The sequence below is a fragment of the Centropristis striata genome, chromosome 19 (genome assembly GCF_030273125.1).
Source record: "Centropristis striata isolate RG_2023a ecotype Rhode Island chromosome 19, C.striata_1.0, whole genome shotgun sequence".
Taxonomy (NCBI): Eukaryota; Metazoa; Chordata; class Actinopteri; order Perciformes; family Serranidae; genus Centropristis; species Centropristis striata.
In genome coordinates, this window is record NC_081535.1 from 5,862,989 (window position 1) to 5,887,521 (window position 24,533).

The 24,533-nt window shown below is 38.6% G+C and overlaps 1 protein-coding gene across 1 annotated transcript in view; it reads right to left on the reverse strand.

The window, feature by feature from the left end:
- Positions 1-24,533, reverse strand: part of lpar1 (lysophosphatidic acid receptor 1) — a 51,404-nt gene that overhangs the window by 14,057 nt on the left and 12,814 nt on the right. The window contains exon 2 of the mRNA XM_059357619.1: positions 7,462-8,217. Within this exon, the coding sequence (XP_059213602.1) occupies positions 7,462-8,200 (739 nt within the window). The 5' untranslated portion in view covers positions 8,201-8,217. The remainder of the gene's footprint in view (positions 1-7,461; positions 8,218-24,533) is intronic.

Sequence of the window (24,533 nt, forward strand, 5' to 3'; positions counted from 1 at the left end):
AAAAAAGGTGTGTCTAAAAACAAGATAAAAACACTAAATCTGAGGGGAATTATCTTGTTGCATGGACAGATAATTTCTCTTGACAAGATTTCTTAAATTGAGATTATTACATCTAGAAATAAGCATGTTGAATGCTTAAAATAAAAAATTAACTCTTAAAACAAGATAAATTATCTAACACTTCTAAATATGTTTACAGTGCAGTAACTTCACATATTTCATGCTTAAATGCATGCATAACAGTATAAATAGGAATACAAAAGGTTTAAAGCAAGAATAACCACTTACTGTGATTTCTTTTTTTTTTTCAGTGCAAGAACAGCAGATCAACATTAATTGCAAGAAGTAATTTTGTGCATTTTTACACTGCACTTTTAAGATTTCATGCTCAAATGCATGTAGTTGTACTGAGGGCCACTTCAAGAGAGGGTGCGGGCCGTATGCGGCCCCCGGGCCTCCAGTTGCCCATCCCTGATCTAGCAAGACTGTCGGCAACAGAGCATAAAAAATCTACTTCTGCAAATAGGTGAATGATGCAAATTTGCATATTTGTGGCTTTGGATTGGTGCATTGGCTGGCATTTTGATGTGAACACACCATATGGCAGAGATAGGGCTTTCGGTTTGTATGTGTCTGTGAGAATGAAATGAAAAAAAAGTATTTTGAACATGTAAAAGTCAACAAAAACACTAAAACATACATGCATACATGCCTAATCTACATACCCAAATTAACCATACATATTTGTGATCATCATCCTAAATCTGAAAAACAAATTTAAATCACTGTCCTTCCTCATTGTCATACCTAAACCTAAATATTGTTTCTGTATATCTTCTTGAATTGAAGAATATTAGTACTCTGTTAAAGTTCAGTGACAAAATCATTCCACAGTTTACATGTGTACACGTTTAAATACTATTTCCACATCTGTGTGTCCTTATCTCTGTCGTCTTTGGCAAAAACAAACAAGTAAAAACTAAATGCTGACTTTGTTTTCCCATCATTCAAATAAACAAGTGCATCAGAGTTTATGTGAATGGAGCCAATCTCGTGTCCCACTACTCTTGACTGTGCCTTGGGGTTTATATGCCTGTGAGAGAGTATGTGTGCATGTATACTGACGTGCCTGCAAGTGCATGTAACTAACTTTCCATCTCATCCTGTCCTTCTGAGGAGAAATCACCCATGGCCGGTTTTACAGCATCCTGAGAAGGACAAGTGGAGTGGACAGCCGGCAGCAGGGGAGCACTTATCATCATCTGTTCAGCAGATGGGAGACGCTGGACAGGGAATAGCTCTGGGGTTTACTTTGTCGTCAAGCAGCAATGGCTGAACTAATCTTAACCTTCCCACATAATCAAAACCCAGCCCTGTATGGCAACCCTAACCCCCACTGGAGACTTATTGGTTTTTTTGTTTAACTTCGGAAAGTGTAATGCAAAAACAAGCTAAAAGGGATCATTTCTGACATGAAGCAGGAGATAAGTGCACTGCAAAAAAAGCCAACTTGTATTTTTTGGCCTAAAACAGTGATTTAAGTTGGTTTAACTTGGAAATATAAATTATTGACATTTAGGGCAATAATGTAAGTTAGCACAACAAAGAAAGCCAGTTGTCTGCTCGAAAACAAGTTGTGTGTTGTTGTTAAGTTGGGGTTCACAACAAGGGACAATAGTTTTGCTAACTCTTATTTCTTTGTTGTGAAATGTGGGAAATCGGTGAAATTCGGTCATTAGTGAAAGCTAGCGGCTAACTGATGCTAGCCGCTAACTGACGCTAGCCGCTAACTGATGCTAGCCGCGCTGCTTGTTACAGCTACAAGAGTAGCCATTAGCGTATCAATGCTAACTCAAAATTGTGGTCGCAACGTTAGCTGACATTTAATAGCGGCGTTACAATCGTGCCAATTCAGCACATTGCAGAAGTTAGCAGAAGTAAGGATTAAAAGTTATTACAATGTTAAATTATAAGTTAGTACAACTTACAGTTGAGTTGACAAAAATCTGAATTCAGAGTTGAGCAAACTCAAAAACAAAACTTAAATTATTCAGTTTAATTGTCCAACTTAAAATTTTATCGAAGTTTGTTGCCTTGAAATTTTGAGTTCACCCAACTTTTCTTTTTTTGCAGTGTGTCCAAGAGATGTGAATAACTCATCATACTGTAAATCCAAATGAAACACGAAACTACCTCCCTTCTATAAGAACAAAAAAACACCACCCAGACTTTTATACTCTCCTCAATGACCTCACTCAGAAACAGCAGTGGATTCCAGTCTGAAGCAAAACACATCACACCCTTGCTCAGAAGACTTCGTTTCCCAGTAAGAGTTTGGCATCCGTAAAAAGAAACAAATGTAATTTGTTCAGGAATTTTAAACAATAGTGATTTAAATTAATGATAGTGAGATTTGTTGAACTGCCATAAGTGTTGTAAAACTGTACTAACCAAAACCAGACAATCACTTAACTCTATAGAGTCTTTTTGGGCTATTTTGTCCATTTTTGAATCCTTTTCATCCTGCCTGTATTCACCACTTAAAAATGTTTAAATGCATGTTGTTGTTTTTTTTCAGTACAACCTCACCTATATGACCTAATAATAATTGTTTTTTTTTATTCTTACTTACTGGATCAACATTTTGAACCGAAAAGAAACAAAGAAAAAACAACATAAATGTGATCTTGTGATTCTCTTCACAAGACTTTTATTCTAGTGTGACTGGATTTTATTTGTGTCTTGTGCGTTTAGCGTAACAATTTTGGTCTTTTTTGTCATTTTGTGTCTGTTTTTGATCATTTTGTGGTCATTTTGTGTTTTTTTATTGGTCATTTTGTGTCTTTTTTAGTCATTTTGTGCTTTTTTGTGTCTTTTTATTGGTCATTTTGTGTCTTTTTTAGTCATTTTGTGCTTTTTGTGTCTTTTTTTAGTCATTTACTCCTACATAAAATGTGATTTTAAAATCTTTTTTTTAACTTTCAAACACTATCATGCTCAATAACGGTTGCAAATATAAGAGGGTTACATCCAGTTCTATGATTTTATACTAAATATATTTGAGCTTGTCTCCAGTTTTACTTGGTATATCATCATCAAACTGAAACTGGCCTCATGGAGTTTACAGCCAGAACTTTAGAGGTAAATTTACAGTAGGGCTCCACGCTGCTTTGTTTTCTAGTCTGGATGTCATGAAGAAGTCTGAATTTGGTGCTTTTGGTGACTTCAGAGGATTAAAGGGACGGTTCACCCCAAAATCAAAAATGCATATTTTTCCTCCCACATATAATGCTATTTATCAATCTACATCGTTTTGGTGTAAGTTGCATGTGTTGCTCAAAGCTCAACAGCAAACTATCCCTTTAAACCTGCTATTGTGGGTCAGCCAGAAGCATAAAATACACTTTTTCCCACAGAATGTTTTGAGTTACAACAATGTTTATAGTCCTTGCTCTACTAGTATATCAAAGTGAAAGTACAGAAGAAGAACAGGTATGAATTAATTCTTGAACTTCTCTTTAATCAGTACTTAGCTAAAGCCTTTTGGGAAAGCAGCCAAAGAGCAGCAGTATTTTATTTGCTCAGTGTAGGTGAGCTCCATTCTCTCTCCATATGTTGCTGAGTAGTTTGTGTTTACATAAAAATCTTCAATTTCTAGATCCATCCCTGGATAAAGTAAAGCTTTTGTAAATTATAAGCTTAGACTGTCACGTCATTGACCCCAGGCCAGTCCTTTACTGGCAGACCTGATATTGAGCAACTTCTGAGATAGGGGGTGATGTATTTTGTTTAATTTTCGAAGGAAATGCTCTGCTGTTGTGAAATGAAGTCACTTAGCAGCAGTTGGAACACGTTTGCATGTATTTATAGGGGTTTTATTTGGGGATAGTAGCAATTGTTATTGGATGACTCAGATTTTCTCCGTAGGACTATATGACTAAACAAAGAAGTAAGAAGTGAGGAGCAGCTGCAATGACACAAGGACTTTAAAACCTCAAATCCCATGCTTACATAATAAATCATTCTTACGTAATACATAACAATTACATTCTCTAATTTATTATCATACTTAGTGGTTAGCTTATCTCTCTGCACTCTAGCAATTAAAGGGGACTTTTCAACCTAAACTGTATTTTACCATGTTTGTTTGTCTAAGTGGCTGATTGGGACAACAATTATTGATATGTGGTAGTGGTGCGCAACTTGTTTGTCCACTACAAGTGCTCAGATTTTCATTAGAAGTGCCTGACAGTATAATGAAGAGGACCCTACAGTCCTTTTCTCAAATTTTGAGTGGTGACTCATTGCGAGTAGGCAACAAAAGTGGAAATGTGACTTTGAGAAATGAGTAGAGTTTGCTGAATTTGAGTACAGAAAGCATAGCTAAATTGCAACCTGGTCTCACAGGAATCTGTGAAATAGCCACGGATTTACTTAACTCAAAATCCGTGGAATAGCCACGGAATCACTCAAATTTCCGTGAAACTGACACGGATTTCGCTACAATGCAAGTTAATGACAGTCATATCCCGTGGCTATTCCAACATACAAAGTGATTATGTACATTCACTGAGTGAATATTTAGAAAAAAACATATATTTCTCGCTAGAAATGTGATCAAAATCCATTTTTATGCAGAAACTAAGTCAAAATATTGATTTTTTTCACAAAAAATGAGAGAACTGTCCGCCATGTTTTTTGTTCTGACCGCCGGGACCTTAAAATTCACGTGACTTGGAACAAACCAATAGGAACAAATATCCATGGAATAGCCACGGGATATGACTGTCATTAACTTGCATTGTAGCGAAATCCGTGTCAGTTTCACGGAAATTTGAGTGATTCCATGGCTATTCCACGGGTTTTGAGTTAAGCAAATCCGTGGCTATTTCACGGATTCTGTGAGACCAGGTTCCTAAATTGCATGGTAGTTTCCCTGCACGATTCTGCAAGAAGAAGTCTGTCTAAAATCCCAGTTTGAGACTAGACTGGGACTAAAAACTCTAAACACTTGTCTTTAGATGTGAGCAGGTGTGAGCTGATAGTCTTGCAGGAGTCTTTCCAAATCTTTTTTTCTGGTGTATAGGTAGCATTACACAAACACATTAGAAAAAAGGACAGACTGAAAAATACAGGAACATATCTGAAGATGCTTGGCTACTATCAGGCAGGTTAAACAAGGAGAAACAAACAAAGCATCTCTATGTAGCAGAAAGTGTACATTCTCCAGTCTAATATACAGGCTGAACAGCACATTGCTTCTGTCCACCGCTTTGAATTAAGTTCGGAGTTAAGACAACAGAAGCAACAGGATGAGATAACACAGCACATAGGAGACAAATCACACAGAATCCTTTGGTATGTTTTGTCTGGGACCAATACATCCTGCTTCCAGGCAGTAAGACAAGCTTTTCCCACAATTCACACTCCAACTTACTTCACACACAACTGAGTTAGAGCGCTACTGTGCTATAATGTAAAAACCAGCCATGCCTCAGTTTAATACACAGCACTGAAGTGGTCTGGAGACTTGCAAAGTGGGAAACATATCTCTACAACATGCTTAGACATAAAACTGTCAGACAGCACACATAGCTCAGCTTGGACATAAAACAGACGCTGTTTCATCAGAGGAGGGCCTTGTTACTGCGATGATGTGTTCACAACAACCACACAACCGGACCATTCAGTAGTAAAATACTACAGGGAAGGACAATTCTGAATCATTTCCACCTAATTCTTGTTTTCATGGGAACTTATTTCCATCTGAGTGAATTGTTGTGCCTAGTCTTGTTTGTAAAACATTTCTTGCCAGTGTGCCATCATATCACTCAATCAGTCTGACTATAACTGAAATGTGTGATTCAATTCTGGATAAGCTGTGATTACTTCACAAGTTTGGACATGCAGAGACACTCATAAACATTCCCTCATAATAACTGTCAACTAAACAAGGACCCAGGAGGCTGTTTTCAGTTTTACTAGTTATCAGTTTACGTTCAATTTGTAATCTAGTCGAGTTCAAAGCCAAGATGTTTAAAGGCTAGTCCTAGTGTGTCATTAAGATTATCTTCAAGCTCATTTGCTATCTTTCTATACATCTTTCCAAGTATTTTCCCACCAAATTGGCAAAAGTGGGCATCTGCTTCACCTCAGGAAATACACAAAGCGATTTTGCTTTTAGTGAAAAATTGAGCAAAGCCTTGACTTGGCGTTGATAACAGTAATGCAACTTTCTCCGTGCACTGAGGATCTGAATCTGGTTTCTATTATTTTTATGATCTTGATCTCTGTATAGACTCAACAAACCACATCTATAAAAGTGCTCTGGCAACAATCCTTCTGTCTAATGCACTTCTGCACCTGAGACAATTGCATCTTCTAGACGTTATAGCTACCTCTGCAAATCTTTCAGTGAAATGAAAATGCAACTGATTTATCAGAAGTAGACTTTAGCACATTACTGTTATTGGTAAGGGTACAGGGCTGGCTGAGATGATGTATTTGAGGCAGACACTGTGTGGCTGTGTGCTGAATGATGCAGCCATCAACACATTCATTGTTCTGCTGCTGCTGCTGATGATTTCAAATGTTGCATTCACTGCCACAGAGATATAGTAGTAGATATACACAGTAGATGTAGCTTGATGGTTGAGGTTGTATAAATGCAGTTGATGGAATGATAGATAGAACGATAGATAGAATGGTAGAATGATAGAACAATAGATAGAACGACAGATAGAATGGTAGAATGATAGACCGATAGATAGAACAGTAGATAGAATGGTAGAATGATGGAACCATAGATAGAATGGTAGAATGATCGAACAATAGATAGAACAATAAAACAATTGCTAGTTAAGGTTGTATAAATGCAGTCAATAGAACGATAGATAGAATGGTAGATAGAACGGTAGAATGATAGAACAATAGAATGATAGATAGAACGGTAGAATGATAGACCGATAGATATAACAATAGATAGAATGATAAATAGAACGGTAGAATGATAGAACGATAGATAGAACGGTAGGTAGAATGGTAGAATGATAGACCGATAGATAGAACAGTAGATAGAATGGTAGAATGATAGAACCATAGATATAATTGTAGTTAAAATGGTAGAATAATAGAATGGTAGATAGAATGGTAGAATGATAGAACCATAGATAGAATGGTAGATAGAATGGTAGAATGATAGAACCATAGATAGAATGGTAGATAGAATGGTAGAATGATAGAACCATAGATAGAATGGTAGATAGAATGGTAGAATGATAGAACCATAGATATAATGGTAGATAGAATGGTAGAATGATTGAACCATAGATAGAATGGTAGATAGAATGGCAGAATGATTGAACCATAGATAGAATGGTAGATAGAACGGATGGATGGATGGATGGATGGATAGATGGATAGATAGATAGATAGATAGATCACATTATTTCTCTTTCTTACCTAACACAATCACCACGGTTTTCAGCAGAGACATCATGGTATCTCGGTTGCGTCGTGGTCCAGAGCTGTGCCGCGACATCCTCATGGTCCTCTGGCGTACGTAGACAAAGATGTGGGCATATAGCGTCACCATGACAACAAAAGTCACCAGATTAAACACTGCCCAGAAGATCAAGTAGGAGTTGCTGTAAAGCGGCGCCATATTGGAACAAGACCTAATGCTACAGATACAGTTCCAGCCGACGCTGGGGATGGCCCCCATGACGATGGACATGGTCCAGATTATGACAATCACCACGACAACACGCCGGTTACTCATGCGCGTGTGTAGCTGCATGCGGAACACCGTAATGTGGCGCTCAATGGCGATGGCGAGCAGGTTAGCCACGGACGCTGTCAGGCTGGTATCTATCAAGCCCTGGCGCAGAAGCCACGTGGAAACAGTCAGACGCCTGGTGTTGGGTCCCGTGTTGAACATCAAGTAGAAGTAGGCCAGTCCAGCAAAGAAGTCAGCAGCTGCCAGGTTGGCCATCAGGTAGTAGATGGGGAAGTGGAACCTCCTGTTGACGTAGATGGCGATCATCACCAGAAGGTTGGCGAGCATGATGAAGATGCACACGGTGATGCCCAGCCCCATCACCAGCCTGCTGACGGCGTTCCAGTCAGTAGCGAGGTACTTGCCGCTGCGGTTGTAGAAGAAGGCGATGGTCTCATTGTAGTAGCACTGTTCCTCGTCCATGGTGGCAGTGGTGCTTTCTGGAAGGAGAACAAACATTAGATAGGTAGGGAAGGGAGGGGGAGAGCAGATTGAACTCAATAAGCAAGGTTTATTTTTGACAAACATATCTCTACTACATGCTTAGGCATAAAACTCTCAGACAGCACATATAAAACATAAAACAGACACTGTTTCATCAGAGGAGGACCTTGTTACTGCGTTGATGTGTTCTGAAAACAACAACAGAACCGGACCATTCAATAGTAAAATACTACAGTGAAGGATAATTCTTATGGCCGGGACTCGATTAAAAAAATTAATCTAATTAATTAGAGGCTTTGTAATTAATTAATAGAAATTAATCGCATTTTAATCGCATATTAATCGCATATATATATTTGACCTGAGAACAGTGAGAAGTCATTTTTTTCACATGGATTTTTAGTACACCATTGAATAATGACTGAATACATAAGCTTAAGCAACAACAATATTATTTATTTTTGTTCAAGTCCAACAGACCAGTGCAATTTTTGCCATTAAGTGAAGCAATAGCATATTTAGAAATATAATACATTTCATAAATCCAGGTAGCCTATAGGCAGGTAGACCTTCTGTAAAGGCTAGTCCTGGCATGTCATTAAGATTATTTTCAGGCTCATTTGTTAACTTTCTATAAAGTATTTTCCTACCCAAATATTAAACACTCTTGGGAAATGAGGCAGTGTTGAAAGCTACCAAAATATTTTTGACATGCACTGATCTGTAAGACTGCTCATCATTAAAGACCTTTGTATTTTATTATTCAAGTTTACAGACTAAATTATCAGATAGTTCAGTTAGAGTCTGGCATAGATGGGAATGTAATCTGATCATATTACCTAAACCCCAAAGAAGCTTTGGCTCAAAATGACCCAAAAAGGAATTATGTAAATGTGTGTGTGTGTGTGTGTGTGTGTGTGTGTGTGTGTGTGTGTGTGTGTGTGTGAGTGAGTGAGAGAGAGTGTTTGGACATGTTTGTTAATTATAGGCCTATGTATTTTATTATTCAAGTTTAGGATTTTAAATAAGACATAAATGAAGCATAAAGGGACATTTATGCATTTGGATTGAAAAAAACATCCAAAGGCCATAATGAAAAGTACAGATAAAAAGGTGTTTTAGCTACCATTTAAAGTATGATTTTTTTTTTCCAAAAAGGTATTTTAACTAGGTATTAACATGGTTTTAGGACACCGAAACAAAATCTGTCTACTTAAAACACTGTGTGTTAATTTTTCCGAGAACTTGTCCTATTTTCATGCTTCTGTCGGGAATGAGTTAATCCATACTTTCTTGAAAAATGCATAAATTCCTCTTTCATAACACTTAAAACAAGGCAGCGCTTTAGGAAACATGGATGTAAGCCGGTTCCTGTAACATGGAAAAACAAAAATCCCCTTCGGATTTAGACTCAGCATGATTAGCCGTCATTTGTAAGTGTGTGTGTGTGTGTGTGTGTGTGTGTGTGTGTGTTCGGTGTGTGTGTGGTGAAAAAACAGCCATCGTTAAGACAAGAACAGCAGCTTTATAAGAGCAAAGGTCTAAAAACGATTGTCAGAAACAAAACTTTTATTGTCTACAAGTCACAGTTTACAGCAACATAACACAAGGGTAGTGTGTGTGTGTTTGTGTGTGTGTCTGCTCTGTGTTTGCATGTATGTGTGTGTGTGTCTGTGCAGAATGAATAACCTCAGTGTGATATGACGCTTAAACATGTTTTTTCCATCTGGTGGAGTTTTATGAGTGTTCTTACTTAAAAAAAAAAAAAAAAAAGTGCATCCGAGGAAACAGAAAACTAAGCAGCAACAGCAGCAACATGACGCTTAGAGTCAACTCACACACACACACACACACACACAGATGTTCCTCAGATCATTTGTTTGTGTGTGTGTGTGTGTGTGTGTGTGTGTGCATGCATGTGTGTGTGTGTGTGTGTGTGTGTGCATGCATGTGTGTGTGTGTGTGTGTGTGTTGCTGTAATAAGTCCCACACAGATGCTGGCTGGTCTCTCTCATACACCCCAGACCGGAAACAGGACCTCAGGGCTGGAGAGTGTGTGTGTGTGTGTGTGTGTGTGTGTGTGTGTGTGTGTGTGTGTTTGACAAAAGACAAAGAGCGAGAAAAGAGTAGCGGAAGAGGAATGAAAGAACGAGTATTAGAAGTTCTGTGTCAAAGGCCAGCGTTTTTGTGCAGACCCTTCTGTCTTGATTTACCTTCTTACATGACCGTCTAAACCCTCTAAGGCCTCTTTTCTCTCTGCAGTGACACAGCAAAAAAAAAAAAACCTCAACTCCAAAACTGAACTGTAAACATGAAGGACTTTTTCCCCCCTCTTGGACTCTAATTTGCAATGTTGGACACAACCCTTTACCTCTCAAACATGCACATGAAAAATAAGGGGATACTCCTGAGAAATGAGGCAGTGTTGAAAGCTATGAAAGCTGAAGCTTGCCAAAAATATTTTTCAACTACTTCACCCTCTAGCTCTAAATCTCATTGGTAATATACTGTTTTGACGGCCATGATATACAAGGCATGTTACATAATGTAATGGGTTAGTTTTTGCCGGTAGCAATACCCCATAATTTAGTTCCTGGCTGCTTTTGTTCCATAGAATCCCATGCTATAAATTCTAAATTTAGCCCATTTTTAACCATAATCCAAGCCAAAAGCAACACTGTCCATCAACTATACAGTGGACTGGCTTCGAATGTTGGCAGTGCACAGCATCTTTATATTCCTTAGCCAAAACAGGAGTGTATTAGGCATGGCAGCGCACCAATAACAGTACAAAGGAAGTCCTAATCAATTAAATAAACGGCTTTCTGGGCTCTGTTTATATGTCTAATTTCCTGAGGCGTGCCGATAAGGGACCCCTTCTGCAGCAATGTTTGCTTGGAGTGGCTGTTAAATGTTATTTCATTCACTGAAATAGCAACGGCCCATTCTATTAGCTGTATTGAATTATTGCTCATACTGTTCTGCTCCGGAAAACCGGATGTATCTGCTTCATTTCTGCTGGCTGATTTCGGAAAAGACCTGTCAAAAATAAACATCATTATAATAGGGCCATTTTTTTTAAAATCACGCTTTACTGTGTGTTTAAGATAATTGAGGACTAACAAGTGTGCTAGAAACAAGCACTCTAGTCTAGAATGTTGAACTCATTTCTTTAAGTAGAGGCCATTTAAATAAAATGAAGGCTAATTTAAAGGATAGTTTTCCACTGCTTCAAGTGTCCCTTGCTCATATATACACTGAAACTGCTTTGTTTGCTATAATCATTCTTCTTTTCCATACTGGCCACGAATCAGTCTGACTTACCAGATGTAAACTGTGGGTTTAAGCCAAGGCATCTCTCATCTCACTATCTGATTTGCAGACAGACTGTTGCTTAAACACTGCCTAAAACGACTGTGATTGGAAATACATAGAAGTTGTAGGGTTTGTTTCCCTAATAGCAGAATAATAATGGGTGCATCCAGCATTGGACCCTCCAGTAGAGATGGGCCGTTTGACACTGAGGCTGCGAAGCCTGTTTCAGTCTATTGAAGCAGACTGGTTCAATAAACTAGCCTGGCTAACGCCAGACTATATCACAAATGAGATTAGTCTGGATACCACCAATTCATTTTTCCGTAGAGGAGGTGTGGTTTACGATCCTCCGGAGCCGTTTATTGGGTGCTACGAATGTCTATCATAAGCGTCTGTACTTAGCTCTTAGCCAATCGTATCAGTTATACCAGATGACGTATGTAGAGCGACAGAAATTGATGTTTACATAGCCAGACTAGCCCATCTCTACTTTGAGACTAAAATGCTCAGTTGTGCTTCTGCAACGTTTTTCTGCAGCATGTTCTGACTCTGGCTGCTCTGTAGTTTCAGCTCACAGTCTACCGGTAGTGTTGGTGTGTGTGTGTGTGTGTGTGTGTGTGTGTGTGTGTGTGTGTGTGTGTGTGTTGCTTGCTGCTTTGCTTCTCCAGTTCTCGCTTTCTGCAAAATTATTTATTTTTATGCCTTGTTCCCCCTCTCATGTCATTCAGCCACACACATCCACTGATTTTATGGTCAATAGACGAGCAGCTGGGGGTCTCTGGGGGCTCCGCTGTCCCCCGGCTCGTAGCCAGATCACCGTGGTTACAGCAGCGAGCGGTAGCGGGGCTAGTTGGTAGATTAGGCTTTGGCCAAATCCTGTTGGAAGCAAGGCTAAAACATCCTTTTTGGTGGTGAAACAAGAGTGTAAAGTCAAACGTTGTTCTTCTTTTAAAATCAACTTTTGCTCTAAACTATCTAGAACACTGTCTACAGCTAGATCCAAAGAGAGCTTGGCGTCTGCTGCAGCCATGTTGGATCCGTAAGAAAACTACAAGCTTCCATCTGTAGTAGTAGTTTTTTCCTCCTTTCCTCGCCCCATGTGTGCTGTATTTTATCTCTCTTCTCACCCTGTCTTCCTGTCCTGTCTACCTTGTGATATTGTTTGTTGGTGTATTATGCGTTCTGGACGGGTTGATGGCTTAATTTCGTTGTACTGTACTTGTACTCTGTGCAATGACAATAAAGGTTCATTCATAGTACGTGTCATCGTCTTAGGGTTAGGGTTCTGTGATTGGATCCCTAAAACAGGGCTAAGAAACGGCCATCATTGCCAGACCCTTTCGCAGTTCGAAATGAAATCGAGCGCGCAAGGCAGTATGGGTATACCCAGGCTAGTCATCATGGGGTCTGAAAGTAGCAAAGGTCTATGTCCTACAAACAAACTAAAGCTAAATTTGTGGCGCCACACAGGATGCAACCATTTTTCTGTTGTCAAACAGGAAAAATCTGAACCTAATAGGTCTGATTTTTCCCTTTGGTGCCTGTGGTATTTATTTATTTTTTATTGCCTTGGAAAAGACATTATCAAACCTGCATGAAATCTTCAGGTTTTTATTCCCCACTTATATCCAGAGAAAGCCAACCATTAAGAAGCAGTGAAAGGAGCAGCTGAGTGACAACAGCAACACTAATGCATGATAGATCTACAGCGAGGGAGTCTCTATGACAATAACTACTGCAGATGAAAGCACTTTTATTATGCTTGTCATCTGCGGTTTATGGCCATTAAACGTCTGGAGGGAGCAGTCACCGGGGCATTAGATGCCTGAGGCCAGTCGTCAGGACTAGAAAGTGGAGGAAGTGTCAGTGGCCTCTCAGTACACATTCCCAACACTTTCATCAGAGCCTTGCAGCCTGCAGAGAAAGATCCTGTCATTGTGTGTGTATGTGTGTGTGTGTGTTTGTTTGCAGCAGACGGTGGGTGGGTCTAGTAAAAGGGGAAAGATTGAGCAAGAAAGAGGACACAGAAAGAGGGGATTTTAGATTTCTGTGTTCTGCACCTGGGTGTGTATGTGTGCGTTATAAAAGAGAAAGTTTGAATGACTAACTTAGTGAAGCATTTTAGTGTGTGTGTGTGTGTGTGTGTGTTCTTGTACTCCCTACATAGTGGGGACCACTTTTTTAACCAACAGAGTGAGGACATTTTTGCAAAGTGAGGACATTTCGGCCAGTGCTCACTTCTTTAAAGGCTTTTTTGAGATTTCAGACTTTGTTTTAAGGGTTAAAGGTTACATGATTATGATAATTCACTGAAACTGTACTGTGTGGTTACAAAACTAACTAAAATTATAGTGAAAATGTCCTTCGTTTTCGTCTTTGTCAACTTTTTTCATACATAATGAAGATGGATAAGTCAAAGGAAATAAAGGCAAAATTTACAAAAATTCACAGCAAATTTAAAACTAAAACTAATGAAAAATCCCAAAATTTTATAACTTTGCAAGGAAATTCACTGTTTCAATGAGGGCCCTCACAAATATAGACGTACAAGAATGTGTGTGTGTGTGTTTGTGTGTGAGAGAGCCGGAGAGGAAAGTTCAGGAGTGTGTGTGTACAATGTGTTGAACCCCGGGTGTTAAAGACAGAGAACAAAATGCTCGCTGTGCTTGAGTGTGTGTCGACACACTCTCTTCATGCTTGTTAGTAATGTGTGATAAAGTCTGGCTGTGTGGAGTGAAAGAAGAAAGTGGGTTTTGTGTGTGTGTGTGTGTGTGTGTGTGTGTGTGTGTGTGTGTGTGTCTAACAGGCTATGAAAGGACCACCCTGGAATCCATTCATGTGAGGTCATAACTCAAGTTTCAGCGCCAGGGCTGCATCCGTTTATTCATAACATACGCCTAATTAACACACACACTCAATTATCGGGTCTCTCTTTTTCTGGTGTAATTATTCATGCTTAATTTGTTTTTTTTGCAAATGCTAACGCCCACCTACTTCTAAATAGACTACTAAATTAATATTTTTTTTGTTGTCTAATGTCAGCTGAATCTTACAAGATTTCTACAGCCCCTATATTGATTGTTGTCCCACTTGCAGCTGTTATATCTGATTATCTTGTTACAGAATGCAATATCAAATATTATATATGTTCTTGCTATTTAACCTCTTGAGCTTTTGATTGGTATGTATTATTAGTTTCTCCTAGATATTTTGGATTTGTAGGACCTGATAAGGACAAAAACTAAGCATTGTCTTTCAACAGTAAGTGTTTTTTTTTTTTAAATACTTCCTGATTAGCAGTGTCGTAGCTTGTTGCTATTGCTAAAAACAGTCAAATGTGTACAGAATCTCAAACTACAAACATTATTAAGCACAAATAAACAAGTTTCAACCATAAAATCTGATCTTTTGTACCTGGTCTACTTTTGTCTGGCGATATTTTGTGGCCCCCACCTTGATATGAAAGTTTAATGTGAGTTTTATATGAATGGCACTTTACTGTATTGTGTGTGGAAGGTCCCTTTATTTACTTTTTTTTGGTAATTTTCTGTCTTTTTTGGTAATTTTGTGTCTTTTAAAATAATTTTGTGTCTTTTTTTAATAATTCTTTGTTTTTTTTGGGTAATTCTGTGTCTTTTTGGTCATTTTGTTTCTTTTTTAAGTAATTTAGTTTTTTTCTGTCATTTTTTGTCTTTTTTTGGTCATTTTGTGTCTTTTTAGAATAATTTTGTGTCTTTTTTGGTAATTCTCTGTTTATTTTGGTCATTTTGTGTCTTTTTTGGTAATTCTGTGTATTTTTTGGTCATTTTGTGTCTTTTTTAAGTAATTTAGTTTTTTTTCTGTCATTTTGTGTCTTTTTTTTTGTGTAATTTTGTCTTTTTTTGGTCATTTTGATACTGCCTCCAGCGGCCCCCAGGTAATTTGAGTTTGAGACCCCTGCTCTACATGCTAGCCTATCTAGAGAAATCATCGGTCTACCACATGCTGAGATAAACTGGCTGGATCCAGTCAGACACTGAATAAACTTCAGACAATAACCAAACCCAAGTCTACTCCCAGTTTCGCAACAATCCGTCATCCAACCTTCTGGTTGCTTTTGTTAATACAGTCCTGAGAGGAATAAAGCTAAAGTGGAACACCACTGAATTTAATGTTTGACATGTTATTCCTTTGCAGACAGAAAGTTTAGTCTATTATAGAACATTTATTAGTGTGTCAGGCTATCACAGTGATCTTTCTCTATTTAAGGAGAACAGAATCAATCTTCTGGCTTTGGAGCGGAGAAAAATGGGATAATATGAAGCTCACTTGGATGTTAAAGTTCAAGCAGAAATAATAATGTTTTATAACCTAAAATGATCCCTGCAGTTCATCAGCATGGCATCTTGCAGTAAATCGTCGGCTGTGTGGTTTCTTCCTCTGCAAGAATTTTTTCATTTTCATAAAAAGTCACGAAGCATCGAGGAGTTATTACAGTTTTGCATAAATTATCATACCGAGTAATAATTCCAGTGTACACATCTGGGGCAAGATTAAGAGTTTTGAAGATGTAAAACTATTTTGGTGTATAAAATAAATCAAGCAAATTGCAGAGTTCAGCTGTGCAGCATTTCTCAAAGCACACTTTGATGTGAATGAGTTATGATGGAGGTAACATCTGAAAGTGATAGAAAGTCTCTTCACTGACTGCCTGCAAACTGTCTGTAGACTTTTTACGCTTTAGGTTGGTGAAACTTCCTGTGCTAAACTTAGGCCTATAGATTAGCTGCCAGTTCCTATAGGTTAACAGCATATGGTGTCAAATTGTCATTCTACATCCATGTGTTTCTATTAACCTTTGTGCAAGAGACTTATACTGCTATATATCAGTGATGGCTGGCAGCCTGCAGGCCTCATGGGCTGCCAAAGCATTCCAGCCAGCACACAGAATACTAATTTATTCAAAAAATGTGACAAAGAAAAATTGTTTCCAGTATTTGCGTTTGACCTAGGGGTATTTTTTACATTATAATCCCATCTGTTACCTTATTTTATGCAAGTAGCCGACACAAATCGATGCAGTAGTCAGGCCAACTTCACCCAAAAAACTTAGCTTGCTTCGTTGGTTGCGCACTGAATAGCATTAGCATAGAGATACAAACTCCCATCTTTTATAAATTGTAATGCAGCGTGTGCAGTATCTTCATGGAAACAAGAATGGAAACAAATTCAGCTCTCATTTCACATGTATTTTTCCCCCCGCACAGGGATTCTCACGTCTGTTCACACTGATACAGACAAATTAAATAACGTGAAACAGTCAAACAATGATAATGCTAATAAGGCCTTTTTTTAAATTATTTGAACGTTCGACTGTGTTTTCATCAATTAGTGCATTTTGAAGATTTGCATGAAAAAAGCTTGGTGGAAACACTAAAGTTCGATAAAACTTTCGAAAATGTGCAGTAGTCAGGCCAACTTCAGCCAAAAAACGTAGCTTGCTTCGTTGGTTGCGCACTGAATAGCATTAGCATAGAGATACAAACTCCCATCTTTTATAAATTGTAATGCAGCTTGTGCAGTATCTTCATGGAAACAAGAATGGAAACTAATTCAGCTCTCATTTCACATGTATTTTTTTCCCCTGCACAGGGATTCTCATGTCTGTTCATATTTATAGAGGCAAATTAAATAATGTGCAACAGCAGTCAAACAATGAAAGTGCCAATAAGGCCTTTTTTTAAATTATTTGAACATCCGGCTGTGGTTTCATGAATGAGCGCATTTTGAAGATTTGCATGAAAAAAGCTTGGTGGCGCATGATAGTTTTAACACCTGCTTGTGGTTGTTTTTGTCTTTTATGAAAAATAGTTAACACAATAAACAAATAAGTTCAGATGTAGAAAACATTTAACTCTGCAGCTTATGCAGCTTTGTTTATTCGATCTAAACCAGGTGATGGAAACGTCGCTAATTCGCATTTTCTTTGATGCAACATTTATAAAATTGCTTCAAAATCGATTGTCTTTTTTAGAAAAATTCGATTCAACTTTAATGGAAACAAGGCTACTGTCTGCCTGAAAAAAATCTGGTCCTTGGACAAAAGTAGTTGACAACACCTGCTACCTGATATCATTTTTCCTGCATTCAAAGCTGCTAAGAACACCATTTAGTGAAATATCTATGAAATTCTTATTCCTATGACTTTTTTTTATTGAGTGACACAGTATGAAAGTCCTGGATCAGGGCTACACATTTGTTTTGAGGTGTCAGGGCTTCTACCTCATATTGGTTTAACAAGCCGGATTTACTTTGCCGGGATTATTTATGAGCTACCTTCCTTTGCAGCCAGCGTATAAAGATTTCAATTTTGAATGTGAGCCTGATCCGCAAATTCCCACTTGGCGCTTTTTTTTGGCAACATGAATATTAAATGCATGACAAGTGAAACTGAGAAGACTTCAAACTTTCCATACTTCTTCATTCTCTCCTCTCCTTTTTCATACAATCTGCCCTCCCTTGTCCTCCTTTCCAACTGTGTTTTTTTTATTATTTTCTCCTCCTTTTCCTTTGCTCTCCTTCTTACCTGTCCTCTTTCATTGTTACTTTATCTATCTATCTATCTATCTATCTATCTATCTATCTATCTATCTATCTATCTATCTATCTATCTATCTATCGTTCTATCTATCTATCTTCCTCACATCCCCCTTTTTCTTCCCCTCTTCCTCTTCCTTTCCTTTCGTCTCCCTTTAACTATTTTCCTTCTTCTTCTTTTTCTATCCATCCATCTATCCATCTATCTATCTATCTATCTATCTATCTATCCATCTATCTATCTTCCTCACATCCCCCTTTTTCTTCCCCTCTTCCTCTTCCTTTCCTTTCGTCTCCCTTTAACTATTTTCCTTCTTCTTCTTTTTCTATCCATCCATCTATCTATCTATCTATCTATCTATCTATCTATCTATCTATCTATCTATCTATCTATCTATCTATCTATCTATCTATCTATCTATCTATCTATCTATCTATCTATCTATCTATCTATCCATCCATCCATCTATCTATCCATCTATCTATCTTCCTCACATCCCCTTTTTTCTTTCCCTCTTCCTTTCCTCTTCTTCTTCTTCTCTTTAACCACTCTCTCTTCTCCTCAGCTCATCTTCTATCACCTCTCTTTTCCTCTGCTTTCCTCTCCTGTCTCCTCCTCTCCACCTCACTCCTCCTCCTCCTCCTCCTCTACCTCCCCCTCTCCTCTCCTCTTTGCCAACTCTCCACACAATGTGCCCATTGTTTCCGTTCTCCCACCCCAGAAAGCAGAGAAACAGGACTTCTATAACCTAGAATACACACAAACACACTCTCTCTCTCTCACACACACACACACACACATAGGCTTTCATTCTCTAACTTTCTCTTCGACATCATGGCCGAGTGCACACAAACCACACACCCTTACACACTCCTCGCACATAGTCTCAAACAGTTGCAGCTCAGTACAACGGCTGGATTGAGAGCTGCTGTTGAGTCATGTGTGACGGGCTGATTCACGGCTCGTCAGTGGATGATACCCCTCTAACCACTTAAGCACTTCCATCTCAGCACACAAAGCCCCAAAGTGACACATGTTCAGTCATTACATGCACTGACTAAGAATAGAGTAGAACTGAATAAAATAGAATGTGATTAGTCTCAGAAAATAGAACATATTCGGCCAGAATAGAATGGAAGATAATACATCTGAATAGGACGTGATTAGTATAATAAATGGGACCATATTTGACTGGGCTCCACTCAACTAAAATAGAATAGAACAGAATAGAAAGTGTTATGTCTTATAGACTTAAGACCATGTTTGACTTAAGCTCCATGGAGCCAGAATCTGTAGGAAGGGCCGGCTCTAGCCCATTTGGTGCCCTAGGCGAGATCCATTGGTGTTGAACAGCTCCAATTGCTTGCTTGTTTGTGTTTCCCCATGGTGCCAACCAGGCTATATAATACAACTGTCTGTCTATATTATTATTAACTTACAAGTGAATTTGCAAAGAAACACAGTTGGAGACCGCTAACAAAGTTAGAGACAAGAGAGACAATGAAAGTGCAAACCCCGCGAAAAATGTGCTTAACTGTGTTAAGCTAGCGTTGCTTTATTTCAACCTAACTAGCAAGCTAAAACAAATGAAACATCTTCATACAAAACGGCATTTAAAAAAAGATTGGGACTTCTTCTCCTCCTCCTCTTTTCTTCTCTTTCGATACTGCGCACCGGAGAGCTTTGGCGGCTGTTTCATCTTTCAAAATTTATGAAAACATATCGTGTCTGTCACTTGACGTGACCTGACCTCTGTGATAGTGATCTGACCGTCTAAAGGGGGGCAAGGCAATGACCACACGTCACGTGACTCAGCACCACAAGTGACAAAATGTCATTGTTTATCTGTTTCTTTATTTTGTTAAAATGTATTACTTTCAAGACATAACACGAAGGGAGGGCAACAATGGGCATCGAAAATGATTATTTTTAATAATTTTTTCTCCCTCGTGGGTGACTGGTGGCGCCCCTCCAGCAGATGCCGCTCTAGGCGATGTGTATGTGATGTGATGTATGTCGCCTAGAGCTGGCCCTGTCTGTAGGCACAGGACAAGATTTTGGAAGCGTTCTGATTTTTGTTTGTGGCCCAAGTACGATCGACCAATGAAGTTTGAGCGGGAATTTGTTATGTGCAGGTAAATAATCCACGTGGAGAGAAAAGAGGCAGATATCTGTTTAGGAGATTAGCCAAATGTTGTTTGGACCTATAAAAAAAAAACAGCAAAAAGTATCAATGAATTTGCTGATCTTACTGTAAAGAAGGACGTTTTGGTCCTCAGAGGATAAATCATCATCAGAAACACAGTTAATGGGTTTGGAGATTTGATTTGACAAGATTAAACTAGACTTGACTCAATTTGACGAGAGAAGATCAGATTTAGAGTCTTCTAAATTAGTTTTATAGTCTAGACTCAACTCTGTCTTAACTCAAGTCACTCAACTTCGTCTAGCAGACTTTCAGGCTATCATAGCCTGGCATCAAGAAACTAATTCTATAATGCGTTTTAGTCTGGAACCTCTCAGTTCATTTTTTTATTTCTGAGGGGTATTATCAACAGATGTAAACAAAAATGCCTCTGCATAGACCAGGGATGGGCAATTTAGGTTTATTTCTGATTTTTTTTATCAGAGTCTTGAGTTCCACTGGAAATCAGTCGGCCTATCAAACGCACTAATTGGCCGAATCGGCAGAATCAGTCTGAATGGGAGAGAAATCAGACTCATCTGCCAGGGAAAAAAAAAATGAGCTCAGCAAATGTATCTGGTTTCCAGGTTAAGGCTATAATTGACCTGACTCCACATGAATAGAATGGAAAACAATCTGTTGCAAACATTATTGTGGAAAAGGCAAAAAAAAAAAAGCATTCAAACTTGACAGCGACAATAAAAAACGTTGTGAAATTCCAGTGATGGTACAAAGGAAACCACAGTACGGAAGCAACATTTCACCACACCCCCACCAGAAGCAGTTTACTCTGGGATGTACTCTGACAAAATAATGTTTTATTCCCCAGGGATAAAGAGTTAACGTGCTAAATTACACCCAGCTCTTTAGAGACAGGCTAAGTGGCTTTCACAGTGGCTTCTGGTTTGTCCAAAGCCACTGAAAGCAATGTTTTATTTTCTAAATAACAGCCAGAATCATAAATAACATATAAAAGCCTTTTTAATTTGGCTATAAATTCTTCCAGGGATCATAGCTTGGGAAAGCCTAGTGACAACCGAAATCCAACTCATGGGTTATTATCTGCGGAGCGGCACATAACACACCCTTTCATTTTGCAAACGTCCATCTAATAAGCTTCTTTGCTTCGAGGTCTTTCTGCTGTGATCTGTTCCACATGTTTTGGTAAAGCAGGTTTTTAAGCTAAATGGTAAGAATGGGGGGAAAAATATCAGCATGAAATTAATCCTCGAAAAGCCCTCAGAAATGGATCTTAGAGCGTTATAAGCTGTATAACACACAAATACATGGTTTGTATAACACATGGGTCTCAAACTCGTGGCCCGCGGGCCAATTGCGGCCCTCGTGACGATACTTTGTGGCCCTCACCTTGATATGAAAGTTTAATGTGAGTTTTATATGAATGGCACTTTACCGTGTTGTGTGTGGAAGGTCCCTTTAATTACTTTTTTGGTAATTTTGTGTCTTTTTTAATAATTTTGTGTCTTTATCAATAATTTTGTGTCTTTTTTGGTAATTCTGTGCCCATTTGGTAATTTTGTGTCTTTTTTTAAGTACTTTTGCGTCTTTTTTTAAAGTAATTTAGTGTCTTTTTGTAATAATTTTGTGTCTTTTTTAGTAATTTAGGGTTTTTTTCTGTCATTTTGTGTCTTTTTTTGATCATTTTGTGTCTTTTTTGGTCATTTTGTGTCTTTTTTGTTGTAATTTTGTGTATTTTTTTGGTCATTTTGTGTCTTTTTGGGGCATTTTGTGTCTTTTTTTGTTGTAACTTTGTGTCTTTTTTAGTAATTTTGTGTCTTTTTTGGTCATTTTGTGTCTTTTTTTTAAATTTTGATACTGCCTGCAGCGGCCCCCAGGTAATTTGACTTTGAGACCCCTGGTATAACACTTCACACCTAAACCAACACACAAATACACAGCTCACACTGTAGTTTCACATGCATCAACCACTTGACGTCCCTCTGACGCAGAAGGACACAGTATGTGACATTGTTGGTTTCATTACAAGCCAAATATTTAACATTGATTGCATCCAGATAAACAGCCTCTACCATATGTGTGTCAGGTTTCTGTGCAGTTTATTGTTGGGTGTGTGCAGCCATCATCTAATGAAATCACACTATTGGAGACAGATTCCTCAGATTACATCACCGTAGCTCAGATGCAATATGGGATTGCGTCAGTGCGGTCTGCAGAGATTTCAGGGTTTGACTCAAACACGTTCTTCAAATTCATCCGTCTGATCGTTTTGGACTGTCGCTTGTCTATCACTAATAATGTGCATTGAATGTAAACACATGCATGCATGCATTGAAAGTGCATTTGAAAGCTTTGTGCATGAACTTCCCTGCAAAGAAACTCTGAAACAATGACACACCAGGAGGATTATGAAATGCAGTGCAGCCTGTAAGTATTTGGATTGTGACACATTTCTATTGTTCTGGCTCTGGTTCAGCAGATTACATTTGCTGACTTTTAGCTTTAAGATAGAGGGTCTTTGTGTCTATATTGGTTGACTTTTTATACAATGTCCCCAAATTCCAAATTGGCAATAGAACAATGCAGCAGAACCATGTCTTTAAGCACACAGACACGACAACCAAGGGGTTTCTATGGCCAAGTGTTGGAATGTTCTTGACCTTTCTTTATTTTGCACTTTTGAAAACTTTAGTTACCAAGTGCCGGAGTGCTTCACTAAAGCTTTTTTGCTTGATGAAACAAAAGGAGCTATGGTGGCTTTTTACTTTTTGCAGTTATTGATGGATCAACAATTCATTTACACACAGAAACCCAAAATGAAAAAGCGAAAACATTTGGCAGCAATTGTCTAGAAGCTTATGTGCATTTGGGTAGACTCTCCTATTCTTCCTGGCACATCCTTTCAGACCAAATGGGGAGTGTCTGAGAACTGCTATCTTCAGGTCCTTCTACAAATGTTTTATGGATTTCAAGTCCAGGCTTTGGCCACTTATACTGCAGCCACTCCAGCGTTGTCTTTGCTCTACGCTTCAGCTTGTTGTTGTGCTGAAAGGTGAACAGTCTGCATTGTGTGTACTCTGGGGTGTGTTAGGTCAATGACCCCTGACTGGTGCCTGCAATTTGTCTCACAAGAGGGAGAAATCTTACTGAATACTTATGTCGAGAGAATTAAGAATTAATCCCACAATGGGGAAATTCAACCTCTGCATTTAACCCATCCTTTTATTACACACAAGTGAACACACCATGCAAGGAGCAGGAGGCAGCACATTACTGCACCCGGGGAGCTGTGGAGGGGGGGGTTAGGTGCCTTGCTCAAGGGCACTTCAGTCCTCGACCTGTCAGTACTGGGATTCGAACCGGCGACTCTCCAGTTACAAGCTCGTTTCCTTCCCCGTTTCGATCTAGGCCATGGACTGCCCATTTATTGATTTTCAATAACTTTAGGAAATTATCTGAACGTGTTTTCTGTCATTATAGGTTTACTTTTTTTTTTTAAATAAATTCTGAAGGGGCGTCTTGTGGCACACCTGGTAGTACCATACCGTACCATAGAGGCATTGTCCTCGTAAGCGGGCGGCCGGGGTTCGAATCCGACTCAGAGCCCCTTCCTGCATGTCTTCCCCTCTCTCTCCCCTTTCACTCTGTCTCGATCAATAAATCCCAAAAATGGCCCAAAAAAAATTCTGAAATGCATGTGGAGCTCCTATCTTTGTTCCAATATTGGTAACACACGCAAAAATGTTGTATATGTAGATTGCATTTTATTTAATTTTTTTGTAAAAAGAATTATCAAAAAGATTCAATTTGTGTTTTTCCTATTTTGTGTTTTACTGTACGGCATTGTAGAATTGTTGTGTTATATTGCACCAAAGACCATTCATCAACCATCCATGGTTGTACTGTTTCCATAGTGATGCAGGACTTATACAGTATATTGCAGTGAAAAACACCCTGAAACAGCTTGATGTTCGAAGGGTTAACTAACATACATACTGACATACTATGTACTTTCAGTTCCAAAAGTGTCTCTTCAACAAATATTCCAACCTCAGCAGCCCAGAACATTCTTTTGCACTGTTCTGCATTTTTTTGGTATATACTTCACTTTTTATTTGATATCTATCTATAAAAGCAAGAAGTGTTTTGCATGTGGCTTGTGCATGGCACGAAGGTGTACATCCCCGATTTTTAAGATTTTTCAAAATATCATCATTTTTAATGTAGGACGTGTTGCGCCAATGCACTGTTTCCGA